At 44.0% G+C, this 20,308-nt stretch overlaps 1 protein-coding gene across 1 annotated transcript in view; it reads right to left on the bottom strand.

The window, feature by feature from the left end:
* The window catches only part of KPNA4 (karyopherin subunit alpha 4), a 111,905-nt gene that overhangs the window by 39,730 nt on the left and 51,867 nt on the right, over positions 1–20,308 (bottom strand). The window contains exons 8-11 of the mRNA XM_029615521.1: positions 19,601–19,687; positions 8,746–8,915; positions 8,180–8,224; positions 4,466–4,597 (exon numbers count right to left, since the gene is read on the bottom strand). Of these exons, the coding sequence (XP_029471381.1) occupies positions 4,466–4,597; positions 8,180–8,224; positions 8,746–8,915; positions 19,601–19,687 (434 nt within the window). The remainder of the gene's footprint in view (positions 1–4,465; positions 4,598–8,179; positions 8,225–8,745; positions 8,916–19,600; positions 19,688–20,308) is intronic.

Below are 20,308 nucleotides of genomic sequence, written 5' to 3'. Positions count from 1 at the left end.
TAAAGAAGACCCTGGAGAAGGACCATCTCTACACAAGAAACTGGAGGGAAGTGGAATAGATGAAAATCCTTTTACAGTAGAAAACGTGTGGGAAGAGCTAAAGAACCTGAAACTGGACAAAGCCATGGGGCCTGATGGGATTCATCCAAGGATATTGAGGGAGCTCAGAGATGTTCTGGCGGGTCCGCTGTGTGACCTGTTCAAAAGATCCCTAGAAACGGGAGTGGTGCCGAGAGATTGGAGAAGAGCGGTGGTGGTCCCGCTTCACAAGAGTGGGAACAGGGAGGAGGCTGGCAACTACAGACCGGTTAGCCTCACTTCGGTGGTGGGAAAAGTAATGGAGTCTCTGCTGAAAGAGAGAATAGTGAACTATCTACAGTCCGGAGAATTGATGGACCAGAGGCAACATGGATTCACCAGGGGAAGATCCTGTCAGACAAATCTGATTGACTTTGACTGGGTAACCAAGGAATTGGATCAAGGAAGAGCGCTCGATGTCATATACTTGGACTTCAGCAAAGCTTTTGATACGGTTCCGCACAGGAGACTGGTGAATAAAACGAGAAGCTTAGGAGTGAGTGCCGAGGTGACCTGGATTGCAAATTGGTTGACGGACAGAAGACAATGTGTGATGGTAAATGGAACCTTCTCTGAAGAGAGAGCGGTTTTAAGTGGTGTACCACAAGGATCGGTGTTGGGACCGGTCCTGTTCAATATCTTTGTGAGCGACATTGCGGACGGGATAGAAGGTAAGGTTTCTCTTTTTGCGGATGACACTAAGATCTGCAACAGAGTGGACACGCCGAAAGGAGTGGAGAGAATGAGACGGGATCTAAGGAAACTGGAAGAGTGGTCGAAGATATGGCAGCTGAGATTCAATGCCAAGAAGTGCAAAGTCATGCATATGGGGAGTGGAAATCCGAATGAACTGTATTCGGGGGGGGGGGGGGGGGGGGGGAAGGCTGATGTGCACGGAGCAGGAGAGGGACCTTGGGGTGATAGTGTCTAATGATATGAAGTCTGCGAAACAATGCGACAAGGCGATAGCAAAAGCCAGAAGAATGCTGGGCTGCATAGAGAGAGGAATATCGAGTAAGAAAAGGGAAGTGATTATTCCCTTGTACAGGTCCTTGGTGAGGCCTCACCTGGAGTACTGTGTTCAGTTCTGGAGACCGTATCTACAAAAAGACAAAGACAAGATGGAGGCGGTACAGAGAAGGGCGACCAGGAAGGTGGAGGATCTTCATCGGATGACGTACGAGGAGAGATTGAAGAATCTAAATATGTACACCCTGGAGGAAAGGAGGAGCAGAGGTGATATGATACAGACTTTCAGATACTTGAAAGGTTTTAATGATCCAAAGGCAACGACAAACCTTTACCATAAGAAAAAAATCAGCAGAACCAGGGGTCACGATTTGAAGCTCCAGGGAGGAAGATTCAGAACCAATGTCAGGAAGTATTTCTTCACGGAGAGGGTGGTGGATGCCTGGAATGCCCTTCCGGAGGAAGTGGTGAAGACCAGAACTGTGAAGGACTTCAAAGGGGTGTGGGATAAACACTGTGGATCCATAAAGTCAAGAGGCCGCCAATGAAGAGTAGGTGACTCGCCAGAATGATGGCTACTGCCTGGAGACAATACCCTTATTCAATAAACATACACATGGTTACTGTGACTCCAACATCACTCTAAGCTTCAACAGCAAGAGGAAATGTGGAAAAAAGGATTTGCACTCACAAAGACGGGAGTAGCTGGCTTGTTACGGCGGTTACTACCCCAAACCAAATAACCAAATTACTACCTCCACCTTCCTCTATTCCTGATGCCTTTCAACTAGCTTGATCACTCCATTCTTATACTTCACTTTCAATGCATATCCAGCATAGTTCTCTGCTTCAACGGCAGGGGAGAAGAAAAACTGTTACTTCACACATCCAGCAGAGCTCTCTGCTTCAACGGCAGGGGAAAAGAAAAAAGGATTCACACTTACAAAGCGGGGAGTAGCTGGCTTGTTACGGCGGTTACTACCCCAAACCAAATAACCAAATTACTACCTCCACCTTCCTCTATTCCTGATGCCTTTCAACTAGCTTGATCACTCCATTCTTATACTTCACTTTCAATGCATATCCAGCATAGCTCTCTGCTTCAACGGCAGGGGAGAAGAAAAAAACTGATACTTCACGCATATCCAGCATAGCTCCCGGCTTCAACGGCAGGGGAGAAGATAAACAACCAATAAGGGCTGTATAACATAATCTGGGTAAAAACAATTAAGCATGGGTGTAGCTTGCTTATTGCGGCGGTTACTACCCCTACTACCTCTAACTAATCAAGCTAGATATTTCACTTGGATGCAGCTCCAGCTCCATCACCGCTCTCTACATTTATGGTGGGGGTGGAAGGGAAATAGAACCAAGAGCTAAGAGAAACAGATAAGTATGAGAGAAAAAATGAGTGAAGCTTGCTGGGCAGACTGGATGGGCCATTTGGTCTTCTTCTGCCGTCATTTCTATGTTTCTATGAATGTTCCAGACAGGATAGTACCTGTAGTTCCAAGATGCGACGGGCTGAGCATATTGTCACCAAAAATACAGTCTTTAGTGTTCATAGGCGCAGCGATAGACTGCGCATCGGTCTAAAGGAAGGTCCTGCTAGGAAGTCCAATACTAGATTGACATTCCATAGGGGGACTGGCCACTAAGGGTGGTCGGAGTTGTTTTATCCCTTTAAGGAAACGGGCCAAGTCCAGAAGTGCCAACAGACTGTTTCCGTTCACCTTGGCTCTGAAGCAGGAGAGGGCTGCTACCTGGACCTTCAGGGAGTTGAGGTACAACCCTTTCCTTCAGGCCATCCTGTAAAATTCCAGAATCATGGGAATCTTGGCCATTTGCGGGGGCACCAGTGGCCCTCGCACCAGGCCTCAAATATTCTCCAGATCCGTATGTATGCCAGGGACGATGAGAACTTCCACGCGCAAAGCAAGGTGACTATCAGCCCAAAAGAGACTAGAGACTGATCTTCGAGAAGAATCGGGCCCTGGCTGGAGAAGGTCCCTGTGTGGGTGGAGGCACAGACTCCCCCTCCCCATAAGAAACCTTCATATGTCTGCGTACCACAGGCATCTGGGCCAATCCGGGCCACTAGGAGGATTAAACCTCTGGTGTTCTATCTTGCGGATGATCTTGCCCTGTAGAGGCCATGGGGGGTAAGGCGTACAGTACGTCCTCCTCTGGCCAGGTCTGGATGAGGGCATCGATCCCTTGGGAGTGCTGATTTTGCCTGCAACTGAAGAACCGGGGGACTTTCACATTGTGAGATGTGGCCAGTAGGTCCATGGCCAGGAGGCCCCAGTGATTTACTAGAAGCTGGAAGCCTTTGGTCGACAGTGTCCATTCCTTGTATCCAGGCTTTCCCTGCTGAGGACGCTGTGACATTGATTTTTCCTGTGATGTGGGAGGCCAAGATCCCTTGTCGGTTTAGCTCCGCCCATTCCATAAGGGGGTCTATTTCCAGAGACACCTGATGGCTCTTGGCTTTCTTTGGATTAGTGCTGCAATCCCACTAATACCGTGCTAGTGTGGGGATAGCATCCCCATCTGCTAGGAGACAGAGAGATACTGAAGAACTGAGGTCACTGCATGAGTATATCTAGGGTGACGTCAGCTTTGAAACCGGACTCCGTCTCCCATCTGCTAACAGAGGAACACACAACCACTGGTCCCGAGTCCATCTGGCTACGCTCTAGGAAATCAGAATATTCTGAAAACGGGTCTTCATAAACAGGCTGATGTAATACAGTATGCTCAGCTGAGCGCACTGGTTAACCCATGGTTGGATGTGAGTTTTGGACCTATGTCCACAATCTCTTGCTATAAAGGAATTAGCGCGTCCAAACACCCGCCCCCCATGAAACTAAAAGCGCTGATCACATGCAAATGCATTTTGATGAGGCTATTAGTTATTCTTCCCCAATTTAAAAAAAAAAAGTGCGCCTGACATTTTTAACCCTCATAACATGCCCAGAGCAGGCAATTTTTGAGCAGCAGCCGCCCAAAGTGTACAGAAAAGCATTAACATACTGCTTTTCTGTACTTCCTCTGACTTAATGACGATATTAAGTTGGAGGAATAAAAAAAGGAGAGCCTTTAAAAAAAATTTTGAAAAATCATACCTCAAAATTGAGTGTCCTTTTTCCTAGCCTGCTGGCAGCCACTTCTCCTGGGCACCCGCTGCAGAGGAGGCAACAGGGGTGCACAATTTCCCCTAGTGCCTCCTTTTTACCGTGGCAGCCAATTTAAATATTGAATCAGGCGCCCCAGAGAGGTCGATCGGCATACATTAGGAGAGCAGGAGCTCAATCATGAACCCCTTTTTCCCCCCAAGCTGCTATTGCATCGACCTCAAAGTGCATACAAAGCAGCCTTTAAGAACACAAAAAACCGGACAAAACAAAAACCTTACCTGTACTTTAACTTCTTGGTTGCTGAGAAGAGGGACCAAATTGAGGACTATTCCAGAATCTATTACCATCTGAATTTGTTCATTGCCGGCATCTGTTAGGTAGGAGAGGGCCCAAACTGTATCCACCAATATCTAATATGTAAACATATTGATAAATTACATATGAATTATAATAAAGACAATTATATAAACCAGCCTGTGCAACTTCAACAGAATTATGGAGGCCACACATTTTGTAACATGCATGTAAGGCACTAATACTTTTATAAACATCAAGGGTGGCCCTCCTTGAACCCTGCCTTGGGACCCAAGTGCATCACTATGATATGCCTGAGCCCTGACATTTTAACTTCTAATTTCTGCAGTGCTGCTACTAAGTACATGCAGCATTCTACAGAAACACAGATGGTGCTTGAAGCATACAATTTGGTTAAAACATGTTTCAGGAGATTTACTATTATAATAAATATAGTTAACATTTACAAGGCTATTAATCAAGTTTACTTAGGGAATAGCCACCGCTATTAATTGCATCAGTAGCATGGGATCTTCTTAGTGTTTGGGTAATTGCCAGGTTCTTGTGGTCTGGTTTGGCCTCTGTTGGAAACAGGATGCTGGGCTTGATGGGCCCTTGGTCTGACCCAGCATGGCAATTTCTTATGTTCTTAAGGTTATAATACAGAAGAACCAGGATTTAAGACGTAAAAAAGGTGAGTGTTTAGTTAGTACATTAATATGGACAGTGGGAAGGAACTCAACATCCACCCAGGATGGTTGTTCAGACATCTTGCAGAGTATGCAGGAAAGCATGGAGTCTAATAAAGAAGGACACAAGCTCCTGCTGTTCCACACTGACAGAGACTACAGGGCCATCTAAAATGTTATAATTAAGCAGTTCACCCTATATATTTTGGTGCTAGAACAGATTTCCTATTAATAGTGCTCATGCCTTTCCTATTTTAAGAAAAAAATCTTCAGTCATTTCATTCAGCACAAATCATATTGGTTCATAATACACAAATTCCAGAACAAATAGTGTCAAAAAAGGAGGCAAGGAAAATACCTAGCAATATCTCTTAAGTCTATATAAAATCATATAAGTAGATTATACTAGACACTCCCGATAGTAAAACTTTCACATATGTGAAGTTCTGCTGGATGCTTTGATCAAAGTTAAGTGATTTTATGTGCATTTCAAAAGTATACAAAAATTGTGAAATTAGTTGGACTTTGACCATGTGATTATTGGAAAAACATACGAAGGCTTACTACTGGGAGTGCCTAGTATGTCCTCTACTTAGGTGATCTTATGCAGATTTAAGGAGGTATTGTGATATTCACATTTTACTGAGACAAACTGCTTCATTACAGATGTGAAGACGCTTGAAGAAAGACCCACATATGAAACCTCAGAAGAACCTATTTTAGTAACTGGGACATTTCTATTCTCTAAAATAAGTTTTACATCTAAATTTATATAAGAAAACGACAGGAAAAAAAAAGAGGACTTAACGGTCCATTTAGTGTGCCCAGCAGGTTTATCGTAGTATCTGCTGCGCTGTACAGCTCACCCCCAAACTTACCAGTTTCTCAGACTGTAAAAGTCAAGGCAAGGTTTATTGCTGTCTGACACCAACTCCCCATTACCTCTTGTCATTGAAGCAGAGGGCAATGTTTGAGTCTAATCAAGATATGCACACAAGCGATTAACCTCAAAATATTTTTTAGATTAGGATGGAGAAATTACTACTTACCTGATAATTTCCTTTCCTCTGAGGGCAGGCTAACCCCCACCAGTGGGTTATGCACCTATGCCAGTAGATGGAGATGGAGTAAGAAGCTATTACAGATATATAGTCCTGCCCCAACATCAACCTGCCACTATTCTCTAGAAAAGCCAACTGTGGACAAACTGATTAAACTTGAAAGTCAATGCCACTCACACAAACAGTGAAGTGATGATCCCCTTTTACAGGGCCTTGGTGAGGCCTCACCTGGAGTACTGTGTTCAGTTCTGGAGACCGTATCTCCAAAGGGACAGACACAGGATGGAGGCAGTCCAGAGAAGGGCGACCAAAAAGGTGGATGGTCTTCATAAAGGGACTTATGAGGAGAGATTGAAGAACCTAAATATGAATACCCTGGAGGAGAGGAGGAGCAGGGGTGCTATGATACAGACTTTCAGATACTTGAAAGGTTTTAATGATCCATGGTCAACAAACCTTTTCTGTTGGAAATAAAATCGGTAGAACTAGGGGTCACGATTTGAAACCCCAGGGAGGAAGACTCAGAACCAATGTCAGGAAGTATTTCTTCACGGAGATGGTGGTGGATGCCTGGAATGCCCTTCTGGAGGAAGTGGTGAAGACTAAAACTGAAGGATTTCAAAGGGGCATAGGATAAACACTGTGGATCCATAAAGGCTAGAGGATGGGAATGAAGAGAAGAGCCACAGGGGTGGCTTGCTGGAATGGTGGCTACTACCTGGTGATTACTACTCTTACTCAATAAGCCTTCACACAGTTAATGTAACTCCAACATTGCTCTCTGCTTCAACGGGCAAGGGGAAATGTGGAAAAGAGGATTTGCATTCAGGCAACAACCAAGGACTGAACTACACAGTCTGGGTAAACATAAGCGTGAGGATAGCTTGCTTATTGCGGCAGTTACTACCCTAAACCAATTAAGCCTGATACTTCTTTGAATGCATATCCAGCGTTGCTCTCTGCTTCAATGGCAGGGGGAAATGTGGAAAAGAGGATTTACATTCAGACAACATCCAACAAGGCATTGATCTGTGCAGTCTGGGTAAACAAGCATCGGGGTAATTTATTTGATGCGGTGGTTACTACCAGTAACCATTAAGCCTTATGCTTCACCTTTGATACAACTCCAACATTACTCTCTGCATCAACGGCAGGGGATGGTAGGAAATTCAAATCAGTTACCAACAAGGGCCCTGAACTTGGTGGTCGGTGAAACAGATAAGTATGGGAAAATAAGTGTTGGAGCTTGCTAGGCAGACTGGATGGGCCGTTTGGTCTTTTTCTGCTGTCATTTCTATGTTTCCTCCCAAGCAGCAATGACCACATCACCGCTCGCCAAATCTCAACAGGCAACAATAATCAAACTTCCACCCACAATACTGCCTGAGCCCTCTAACGCGGTCAAACAGGTGATCAGACTTCCAGACAGATTTAGTAACCTCCAAAAACCACAGCAAAATGTTGCTTGACATCCAACATGCAAAAGACATTACTCCCTTTCATCTCTATCCCTGACCAAGGTAGGCAGGAAATGGGCAGATGGTGGCCCTCCAGGACAGGTTTGGGGACCTCTATTTTAGAGGGTCAAATACTTTATGTCTAGGTCAATTGTTTTGAAATCTTCCCTAAAATGACAGGGTATTTGACCCTTTCCCTATGGAAGAATTTATGTTTGCAGATGAATGCTCTTCAAGTCTGAAATTCTTCCCTTTCCAAATCATATGCAGATATAACATTCACATGCTAGACAATTTTCCATTTCACTTAGATGGTAAATACTTTGCTACTGGAGCTGTACATATTAAATTGAGACTGAGAAAATTGAAAGGCACCTTTCCCTAGAGAAACACTGAGTTCTGGACACTAGTCTTATTTTAGACTTCAAGAATGCACTTGTTGCAACATACCTATCTGTAAAGTTACAGCACAAAAAAAACTTTTAACTTACATTTACATCTGTGTGGTGGATTAGAACACAAAGGGCTGGAAGAATCTGTTAAGGCAAGGACAGAAAGGATTTTCTTAAAATTTGAAGCCAATTTTTTCAAACTAATTAAAAAAAAAAATCAATGTTAAAATCATCATGGACTAGGCAGAGAAATAAGGATGGATTTAAATCCTATTGCCCAATAGGAAAATAATCTCCCAACTATTCAGATTAAGACTGACATAACTAATCAATATAAATTTCTGACCCTACACAATTGAAGCTCTTAAACTTTGCAGAAGAGCACCTACTTAGTATCTCTAATACAGCACCTCCATAGTGTTTTTAATACCTAAAATATGTAAATAAAACAATGAATAGTTATCCTCAATCCACGTGTGCCTGTCCCCTACACAAGCAATGTCACTCTGATTTGTGGTACACTGACAGGAGGGCAAGAAAGCTTGTATTCAGCAAGTTAATATTAGGCATTACTTAGGCTTAACAAATTTGTAGAACTGAGCAAATATCTCTGCTTGGCTAACAGCATGCAGTCTCAATACCAAAAAATCTCAGAAAATGTTTACCTCCTGAATGGTTTCCATTGGTGGTGGAGGATCTTTGTGACGACACAAATTGACCATTACCCACGTGACATTTCTTAAGAAAGTTATGGGAATAGATGGGCTGATAAAGGACAGCAGTGGCTTCACAACTCCAAGGCTGATGACATAATCCCTGCACTGAGGTCCATCACCTGTACAAACAACCAAATTCATTGTGGCTTGTAAATACCTCTCTTCTTTCCTTTTAAGTCAGAGGTCCTACCTATTCTACATTAGTGTTTATGAGGTCTAATTGTTAGACATTTTAGAACACCACATTGCAAAAATAAACCATATCCTTTCTATTCCAAGGGCACAGAATAATGCTGAGACATGTAGGTTTGCCAGCATACACTATACATGGACTTGTAAGCACTATAAAATTAGGTTTGCTTTTCAAAAAGCTACTTTGAGTGTTTTTCAGAAAATTTAAATCAGTGCTCTTTAGTATGTACATTTTTACTCATTCAGTATGTTTTTATTCTCTTAAGATCCAATGTGTAATACGGTACTAAAGTTGATAAAGGAAAGTTAGTTCTTACCTGATAATTTTCGTTCCTGTAGTACCATGGATCAGTCCAGACCATGGGTTGAGCCCCCGTTCCAGCAGGTGGAGACAGACCAGAGTTCTGAGGCTAGCCCATACGAGGACGGAACCCACCCAGGAACCCTCAGCATAACCATTGTCAAAGCAGAAAAGGAATAAGATCAAGCAAGTACCAGGATAAATAGTAAATTTAATTTAAACCAAACAAAACAATTGAATGAACTGTGTAACTAAACGCTCTTGTATCTCTATCCCTGATCATCACAAAGATGCTTCCGGTGCCTAACAGTAAATTCCAGAAAAATTATGCAGGAGACAAAAATAGAGAAATAAACCTGTAAGAAAGATAGTAGAAAGACTAGGGGGCACTCCATGAAGTTAGCATGGGGCACATTTAAAACTAATCGGAGAAAGTTCTTTTTTACTCAACGCACAATTAAACTCTGGAATTTGTTGCCAGAGGATGTGGTTAGTGCAGTTAGTATAGCTGTGTTTAAAAAAGGATTGGATAAGTTCTTGGAGAAGTCCATTACCTGCTATTAAGTTCACTTAGAGAATAGCCACTGCCATTAGCAATGGTAACATGGAATGGACTTAGTTTTTGGGTACTTGCCAGGTTCTTATGGCCTGGATTGGCCACTGTTGGAAACAGGATGCTGGGCTTGATGGACCCTTGGTCTGACCCAGTATGGTATTTTCTTATGTTCTTAACCAGAAAAACAGGAATGAATTCGAGCGGACAGAATAAGATCGGGCGGGTGTCTAGACTGATCCGTGGTACTACAGGAACGAAAATTATCAGGTAAGAACTAACTTTCCTTTCCCTGTACGTACCCGGATCAGTCCAGACCATGGGATGTCCCAAAGCTCCCTATAGAGGGTGGGACCCAGACAGTCCCGCTCGAAGCACCTGCTGACCAAAGGAACCAAAGGCTGGAGCCTGAACATCGAGTCGGTAGTGACGAGCAAAAGTATGAAGAGATTTCCATGTAGCCGCCCTACATATTTCTTGCGGCGACACAGATTGAGACTCCGCCCAAGAAGTCGCTTGATAATGTAAAGAATAAGCTTTTAGGCCTTCAGAAACTGGTCGGCCCTTGTAAATGTAGGCTGAAGAAATCGCCTCCTTCAACCAGCAAGCGATCATAGCCTTAGAAGCTTGCTTCCCCCTGTTGGGTCTACGCCACAGGACAAAAAGATGATCGGAAACCCGAAAATCATTAGTGACCTCAAGATAATGCTGTAAGACTCGTTTGACGTTGAGACGCCAAAGATCACTATTACCAGACGCCGCGATATCCTCTGGTGAAAAAGCGGGGAGTTCAACGGACTGGTTAATATAAAAAGACAAAACCACCTTAGGTAAGAAAGAAGGTATGGTCTTTAGGGAAACGCCCGAGTCTGAAAAACGCAAAAAAGGGTCTCTACAAGATAGAGATTGAAGCTCAGACACTCCTGGCGAACAGATAGCTACCAGGAAAAGAGTCTTGAGAGAGTCAAGTCCTTGAGAGTGGCACGACGAAGAGGCTCAAAGCACCAAATTCAAATTCCACGAAGGACAAATAGACCGGACAGGCGGCTTTAAATGCTTAGTGCCTCTGAGAAAACAAACGACATCCGGATGAGAGGAGACAGGCTGACCTTCAATGGTGCCCAGGAGAGAACCAAGAGCTGAGACCTAAACACACAGAGAGCTAACCGAAAGACCCTTGCAGAGACCACGCTGAAGAAAAGAAAGTAAAAACCGCAATAGAAGGCAGGCGAGCGAGCCGAAACACCCAACTCTTCACAGACATTTTCAAAAACCTTCCAGACCGTAACATAAGTAAGGGATGTTGATTGTTTGCGAGCCCTGAGAAGGGTGGCAATAACTTCATCTTTATATCCTCTGCGTCTCAAAAGTCTTCGTTCAAAAGCCATGCTGCCAGACAGAAGCGATCCGCCTGGTTGGAAAATACGGGACCCTGCCGCAGAAGATGGGGCAGATGACAGACGAAGAGGTCCGTCCACCGAGAGATTCACCAGGTCCAAGAACCACGGCCGTCGGGGCCACTCAGGAGCCACGAGAATGACCGGACCGTGATGAGTTCTATTCTCCGAAGAACCTTCCCCACTAACGGCCACTGTGGGAACACGTGGAGAAGAACGTCAGAGGGCCAGGGAAGAACCAACGCATCCACCCCTTCTGACAATGCTCCCTCCACCGGCTGAAGAACCGGGGAGACTTGGCGTTGGCTAGCATCGCCATGAGGTCTAGGTGAGGAGGACCCCACCTGCGCACGATTAGATCCATCGCTACGTCTGATAACTCCCACTCGCCGGGATCAAGATGTTGATGACTGTGGAAGTCTGCTTGAACATTCTCCTTTCCCGCTATGTGGGAAGCTGCCAGGTGATCCAAGTGCCTTTCTGCCCAGAGAAAAATTTTGCTGGCTTCTAACGCCATTAGACGACTTCGAGTTCCCCCCTGTCGATTTATGTAAGCTTCTGTGGCGGAGTTGTCTGATAGCACCCGGACAGCTTTGTGACAAATCAGAGGAAGAAAAAACTTGATGGCCAAGCGAACTGCTCGGGCTTCTAGGCGATTGATGTGCCACAGAGACTGAGACAGGGACCAGAACCCTTGAGTCATTTGAGATTGGCAGACAGCTCCCCATCCGGAGAGGCTGGTGTCTGTTGTTACTATGACCCAAGAGGGAGTCAAAAGAGGCATTCCCCTGAGAAGGTAAGCAAGGGAAAACCACCATCGTATGCTGGTGATGGTAGAGTCGGAGAGAGGGAGAATCTCCTGATACTGCTCAGACATCGGCTTCCAATGGGACAACAATGCTTTCTGTAAAGGACGCATATGAGCAAACGCCCAGGGGACAAGATTGATCGTGGAAGCCATGGTCCCTAGAACCTGGAGGTAATCCCACGCCGTGGGAAGAGGGAGAGAAAAATGTTCAACTGATCTATCAGATTGATTGTCTGTGAGTCTGAAAGAAAAAAAACTTTCCCGATCAGAGTGTTGAAAAATGCGCCCAAAAATTCCAGCTCTTGCGAGGGCTGAAGAGTGCTTTTGGAGTAGTTTATTATCCAACCGAGAGATGTGAGATGCGAGCGCGCAGAGAGACGGACTTGGCCCTTATCAACCAATCGTCCAGGTAAGGATGGACTAAAATCCCTTTTCGAAGAAGAGCTGCTGCAACTACCACCATGATCTTGGTAAAAGTGCGGGGAGCAGTGGCGAGAGCGAACGGGAGAGCCCGAAACTGGAAGTGCTGACCTAGGATCTGAAAACGAAGGAACTTCTGATGTTCCTGATGAATGGGGATGTGAAAATAAGCCTCCTTCAGATTCTAGGGAAGCGAGAAATTCTCCGGGACGAACCGCTGCAATTACTGCTCGCAGGGTTTCCATTTTGAAACGGGGAACCTTGAGGGCCTGATTGACCCTTTTGAGATCCAGAATGGGACAGTAGGAATCGTTTTTGGGAACAACAAAGTAAATTGAATATTGGCCTGCGCCCCTTTCGTGTACCGGAACCGGAAGGATCGCCCCCAATTCCTGAAGTTTCAACAGGGTGTGACAAACCGCAGGCCACTTGGAACAGCCACAAGGGGAGACGATGTGGAGATCAGGCAGGTGTCTGGCAAATTCTAATGTGTAGCCGTGTTCTATCACATCGAGGACCCAGAGGTCGGATGTGATTTTGGCCCACTCCTCGAGAAACAGAGAAAGACGCCCACCTAAGTTTCGTGCGGAGGAATGGACCGGCCGAATCTCATTGGGGTGCTGACTTAGAGGTGGTGGACTGCTGATGGCCATCTCGGAAACAGACGGCTACGAAAGGAATGGGACCAAGACTGTGACCTGGATACCCCTCCCCTGGGGAAGGATCCACGGGCCCTGTTAACATAACGGCGATTCCCCCTGAAGCGAGTGCGAGTCGGGAAAAAAGACTGACTGTTTGGGACGGTCCTCTGGCAGCTTATGGACCTTGTTTTCCCCCAAGGACTTAATAAGCTGTTCCAAGTCCTCACCAAAAAGCAACTTGCCCTTAAAAGGAAGCGTGCCCAACTGAGTCTTAGAAGAAGTATCAGCGAACCAATTGTGTAACCAGAGAAGATGACTGGCAGATACCGCTGAAACCATAGCTTTAGCTTGGACCCGAAGCAAATCATATAGTGCATCTGCACCATAGGCTATAGCACCCTCCGCAGACGGGAGGTCCTGGGTGCTGCATCCACCTAAGGCTTGCCCGCTGCATGAGACTGCTGCAAATTGTCGCCTGGACACCAAGAGCTAAGACTTCAAAAATGTGTTTCAAATAAAATTCAAGCTTACGGTCCTGAACATCCCATAATGCTGTAGCGCCCACTACCGAAATGGTAGTGCTCTTTGTCACAGCGGTGACAGAAAAATCCACCTTAGGAATTTTTACATGTCCAGGCAGTCCTTAGGGAGCAGGTATAATTTATCCATAGCTCTTCCAACGCGAAGACCCATCTCTGGGGACTCCCATTCCTTGAGGAGGAGCAAGCGATGCATAGGATGAAAAGGGAAAGTACGCGGTAAGGCCCCAAGTCCCGGGTCCGCGTTTAGCGTCATCGCCGCCGCCACAGAATCATCTGGGGGGCATCAATTCCCAATTCCTGAAGAACGAAGGGAATGAGGGGCTCCAGCTCCTCCTGCCGAAATAAGCGCAGGACACGAGGATCATCGCCCTCTAAGGGGGGGCAGTAGAATCATCATCCCCTACATCAAAAGGTCCAAAGGAGGCTGGGGAGGGGGAGCTCCCGGGACTACGCGAACCTTAATAGGGCCCTGAGGGTCCAGAACAATGTCAGGGAAAGGCACTGGAAAATTAGGAGGATTTGGAAGGGGGAACAGGAGGGGGGGGTCCACCTCCCTCTGTAAACTGGCCAGGTAAGAATCATGCATTAACAGAACAAATTCTGAGGAAAAACGGGCCCGGACTGAACTGCTTACAGGGGGGTGGGTTCAAAGCCAGCACCCCGAGAGCGAACCGGGCTCAAATCGGGTGGAAAAAGTTGAGAAATAGAGTCCCCTGCTCCCGGATAAGCAGGAAGAGAATGCTCAGAAAAACCTAAAATGGCCACCGCTCCCGCACGATCCCGGGACAAAAACGGCCTGGCAGCAAGTCGGAGAGTCCTTCCCCGCAGTTTAATTGCTGGCGATTCGAGAGAGGAGCCTTCACCCCCTGAAAGGCACCTAGAACAAACCCCCTCGCAGGAGAGTCGGGAGGACGACTCTCCACAAGCAACACAGCAAAGTGGCCGCGGCATGAGGAAGTAGCCACGAAACTAATGAGAATCAGCTAAGCTGGGAGCCCCAGAGGAGGTAGGCGGGAGATTGAACCCCGCTCTCTCCACACAAATAAAAACTGCTGCTTTTTTTTTTTTAAACAAAAGAAAGAACTAAGAATAAATAAATCTCTGAGAACCATAAAGTAAAAAATTATTTTATTCACAGAGTCAGGGGAATGTAACTCTTCCCTGAAAGGCACAACCGAGGAATGGGCATCTCTGGGCACGGCAGCAGAGAAAGTGGGGAGAGGGACTGGCATCACCAGTATCACCCATACAGGTCACTGGGAAGGGAACCTAGGCTGATAAATATCAAGGGGCAAAGCCCCCCTAGGAACCCCAAGAGCGAGGGAGACAAAAGTGTCTACTTTAAGAGGCAGTCAGAGAAATTTTTTTTTTTTTTTACATATAAGAAGCAAATTAAAATGGCACTTATGTGAGCTTGCCCCTAAGAAAGAAGAAACCCAGAGGGCAAGCTAACAGGGAACCAAAGGGTGAGCTGTTCCACCTGCTGGAGACAGACAAATACTGAGGGGTTCCTGGGTGGGTTCCGTCCTTATATGGGCAGCCTCAGAACTCTGGTCTGTCTCCACCTGCTGGAACGGGGGCTCAACCCATGGTCTGGACTGATCCGGGTACGTACAGGGAGAGGGCAAAATTACAGTTCACTAGGGCAGTGTTTCCCAACCTTTTTTAGCCCATGGCACACCTACATAAACAAAAATATTGTATGTCACACCAACCTGCCCGGGGCAGGCAATGCAGAGGATTCATGATCAAAAGAACTGGGGAAGTGCTAAAAACTTCAATCTTTTCTAAATTTTAAAACAAAGAAAGAGGGAGCAGACATGAACAAACTTGTCCCAGTGGGCCGGATCCATGTAAAAGTGCTGTGCATGTGGCTGCCAGAACTCCTCTACTACTGCTTCCAAGAGTGTGTGCACAGTCACATCCAGTACTCAATGCACACCCTCCTTTTCTCACTCAGCCTGGGGATAAGACAGACTGGCAGGACTCAAAGGAAGAAGCTCAAGAGAGGAAGATGAGAAGGAGCTGTGTGCATCATAGAAAGCAGGACCCAATTATCCATGCCTTGCATGCTACCCATTAATTACCGTACTCCAGGGCTTATGCTATAGCTAGAATGTAGGACTATGCATGTCCTTCTTTAAGAGTCACAACTGGCAACTCTTATTGTTGTGAAGTGCTAAGATCAGAGCCCAGGTACTGTCTGGATCTGAATATCAGACAATGACATCTGTGACACACCTGAAGTCTCAAGGCACACTGGTTGGAAAACACTGCACTAGGGGTTGGACTTGTCTGGTATCGTAACTTCTAAATAGCTTATATACAAGCATACATTTCCACAAACCCTCTTGAATGCATGTAGACATTTAAATCATATGTAGATTAGTATAGTCATGTGACCCATTTACAGTTGTGCTCATAAGTTTACATATCCCTGGCAGAATTTGTAAGCATTTTAAGAAAACATGATTGATCAGTCAAAACATGTCTGTTATGTTTAATGTGTTTCAAATGAAACTATTTTATATACCACAGAATAGCACAATCATTACACAATAAAGGAAATAAGATGGTCCTGTTCAAAAGTTTATATATCCTTGAATATTTGGGCTGATAATATACACTCAGGTTGACTCACACAGGTTGAGATAGCAATGAAGAATAGGTAATTAGAGTCTGTGTATGAATAGTCAATGAGTTTCTTAGCTCTTGAGAAACCCTTGTGTACTTAATCCAGGGCTGCACAGACTTTGGTGATTACTGAAGCATGGGGAAACCAAAAGAACTGTCAAAGGATCTGCGAGCAAAATAGCTCATCTTTATAAATCAGGAAAAGGCTACAAAAAGATACCCAAAGATTTAAAAATGCCAATCAGTACTATTCAAATTCTGATCAAGAAGTGGGAAATAATGGGTTCAGTTAATACCAAACTAGACCAAGAAAGATTTCAGACAACTGTCAGGAAAATTTGTCAGGATGCAAAGAAAACCCCACAGGTAACTTCTACTGAAATACAGGCTTCTCTGAAACAAAGCGGTGTGGGTGTTTCAGCATGCACAATAAGGAGATACTTGAACAAAAATGGGCTGCATGGTAGAGTTGCCAAAAAAAAAGCTGTTGCTGCACCAGCACCACCCGTCTCAAAACAGACGACAGGTCCCCTCCAGGTTCCAATTTTGTCTAATTACAAAAAATGTTAAATCAAGAGAATGTTGTTTCTCTGTCCAATGCTGTACCAATGGTGCATACTCTACAACATTCTCTTGATTTAAAAATTTTTTGTAATTAGACAGGTTAAATTGGAACCTGGAAGGGACCTGTCCTCTGTTTTGAGACGGGTTGAGCAAAGATTTATTTTTAATTGGAATACTAGCTCCCTGTCCGGACTGAATGGCCCTATTGAGTGGGCTGCGTTTCTTTGATAATTTTCAGAGTTTTGGCGTTTCATCGCTATAGTGAATCTTCTCTTAAGAGGTTTAGCCACATTCATTGATTATTAGGTTAATTGATTACGCCCTTGGGGTTTGGTGCCAATATAAGGAAGTCAGGGGGCTCTTAGATTTTAGAAGCTGCTTGGTGTATCCGTCATTTCCGGTTCTTTGAAGGTATGTGGCATTGTGATGTTTGTTCAGTTATCTGTTCCTCTTTTATCCTATAACTTTTGAAAAATCTTTTGAATTTATCTTTGTAGGTTACAGCTTGTGTCACCGGTTTAAAAATGTCAAAACATTTGGAATAAAACATTTTTGAAGAAGAGTTACATGTTTTGAATTTTGGATATTTGAGCTTGAATTTGAAGCATTTTTGGCATTTTAGTATGCGATGCAGTTGAATGGGTAAGGGTTTATTACAGCTGTTGAGACATGGTTTACAAGGGAGGTTTTTCAGCCAAAATTAAGATGTTTGTTATTACTTTTAGCTTAATTTGGTGATAGTGGAGATCGGCAAGGAGTTCTCCCTGAGGAAGCCCATTTTTCGGGTGAAACAAAGATCTGCATCAAGGGGACTAGCAGAGAGCACGGCCTCAAGACAGTGCACAATTATTAGTCATCTTTAATGGACAGTATTTTGTGGAAGCAACTGCATAAGAAATTTCATTGAAATGTATTTATAACATTTGTATAATTGGGCTTATTGGTATAGCTGGGTTTAAGAATAAGATTACTACAAAGATTTAAACAATACATATTTACATTGTTGTGAAATTTGCATACTGCAAATGTTGTGAGGTCCATTTTTGATGCACTGTATTTGGTTTTAATGAATGAATGGATTGTAAGTATTTTGTCTAGATAGGTGTTGTGTTATCCTTAAACAAACATTTTTGTATGTTTTCACTTAACTGTCTTGTGATAAAATATGTATGGTTCTCTGACAGTTTAGTTTAACACTATTGATTTTAGAGAACCCATTGAATATTAGCCCTCTGTGTTTCTATTACCTTGGTGGTTTTAGAATGTAGGGCATGTCTTATGACTACTAGGTGTCAAACCATAAGTAAGAGGTTATAATATAGGGCTACAAGAGTGTAGAATGAGGACTAACATCAGAAAAGATTTCTTCATGGTCAGCCCAGTGGCAGTGTGGGTACCTGAATTTGAGTCCCAGCTCAAGTTATCTGCTTCCCAGGTCAGCCATGCTAGGGATCAGTGTTTATTGGGATGGGAGGGGGAAAATGGAGGAAGAGAGGCCCTCACTGTGCAGTGACATCTAATGCATGGATTTAAGGCCCCTAAATAACTGTAGGGTTTCTGGTGAATGGTCCTCCGTTGAAGACTAAAGTTCTGATGAGTGGACTAAGTGAGAAGGAAGGGGATATAAGATAAGGGGAAAGGTTTCCTGGCTAGCTGCAAATGAAGACTCATGGCATCAGATCCCAGCCTGTTTCCAAATGAACTACAGGGTGGCCCCATGGAAAAGTAGCCCACCTCCAATACTAGTGCCAAGCAGGCAGGCTACTTTAAGAACATAAGAAATTGCCATGCTGGGTCAGACCAAGGGTCCATCAAGCCCAGCATCCTGTCTCCAACAGAGACTAAACCAGGCCACAAGAACCTGGCAATTACCCAAACACTAAGAAGATCCCATGCTACTGATGCAATTAATAGCAGTGGCTATTCCCTAAGTAAACTTGATTAATAGCAGTTAAAATGGGCTACTTTTCCATGGGCTACCCTGTAGAAGCCCAAAAGGAGGGAGGATGGAAATAACAGTAAGATGAAAACAGCCTTCCAATAAAGGTGATAGAAACAGGAACAGAATTCAAAAAAGCCTGAGAAGCACAGAATTCCTAGAGGACAGATAAAGAAACTGAGGTTTATGCTACTGTACCCAAAGATTGAGCATAGAAAATGTTTTAAAAATTAATTTCATAAAATTCATGAGTAACAATGAAAATGCCAACGCTATATGGCAAGCTTAGCAATTTCTGGCTTTGAATTTAGTTCAGTAAACAGTTAAACATATTTAAAAGCCTATTTCAAACCACCCCATCTCCCAAAAAACAAAAACAAAAAATTCAGTTCAACTATCTGGCTACCTGGAAAACAAGTTTTTTTGTTTGGTTTTTTTTTAACTACTTAATATGGCAATTAACATGCTGAATAAGATCACAAATTTATTTAGGGCATAACAAATATTTGCACAGTAAAATTTTCTAAGAAAATTAAACAATGTTTATGCAAATAAAAAAACTAAAAAAAAACCCCACACATTTGCCAACAAATTTCTTGATTCAAATGTTTTCCAGAATACACATAACTATCAAGTAAATGGTCAGACTAGATGGTCCTTATGGGCCCTCATTTTATTCATCTCTATTTTTATGCTTACATTTCAGATTTGCTCTCCAGAACTTTTAGGTTTAAATTTGACATAGGAAACACAAGCAACTCTTATATTTCTTTAATTCTTAAACGATAAAAAAAAACCAAAAAGCCCACAAACCTATAATGTTTCCCAATGCCCATACAGCCTGCTCGCACACATTTTGGTGAGGAGAATGCAGTAGCCTTAGAAAAAGTGGTACAGCATCTGAAAGACAATTAATACCAGAAGTAAGTTATAGTAATTCAGAAAGAGAAAAAAAAAAAAGCAATGTTACTACCTGGCATCACTGCTAAGGACATACAAAATAGAGGGACACTGAACTAATCTTAAGCACAGCAGACAGTCCTTCCAGAACATGAATAAGACATTCTATCAAGGTAATGTGAAGTCTGTACTACTGCTGCTGCTGACATACTTGTTCTGTGGTTAAGTGGAGGACTTCAGATTCTAATGCTGCTTTTCAAAAGCACTAATGAGAAGTTACTACTTGCCTGATAATTTCCTTTTCTTTAATGAAGATAGGTGAATCCATGACTGTGGGTTATGCACCTCTACTAGCAGATGGAGACTAAAGCAAAGCTGATGTCACAGTATACACACACACCCCCCTGCAATGACATTAAGCCCCCAGTATACTCTACAAAAGCTAACTATGGACAAACAAAAAACTTGTTTAACAGATAGACAAGCACTCAGCTATCAGGAACCACTGAGCTCAGACAAGGAGTGCAATACTAGTATAGGGTCTGGATTGATACTTACCAGTAACTACTGGAACATGCAGCCATGCAGGACGACCTAACACCATCATCCAGCAGCCAAGGG

The sequence above is a fragment of the Rhinatrema bivittatum genome, chromosome 9 (assembly GCF_901001135.1).
Source record: "Rhinatrema bivittatum chromosome 9, aRhiBiv1.1, whole genome shotgun sequence".
NCBI classification, from domain to species: Eukaryota; Metazoa; Chordata; class Amphibia; order Gymnophiona; family Rhinatrematidae; genus Rhinatrema; species Rhinatrema bivittatum.
This window is presented reverse-complemented; position numbering and strand designations above follow the sequence as displayed.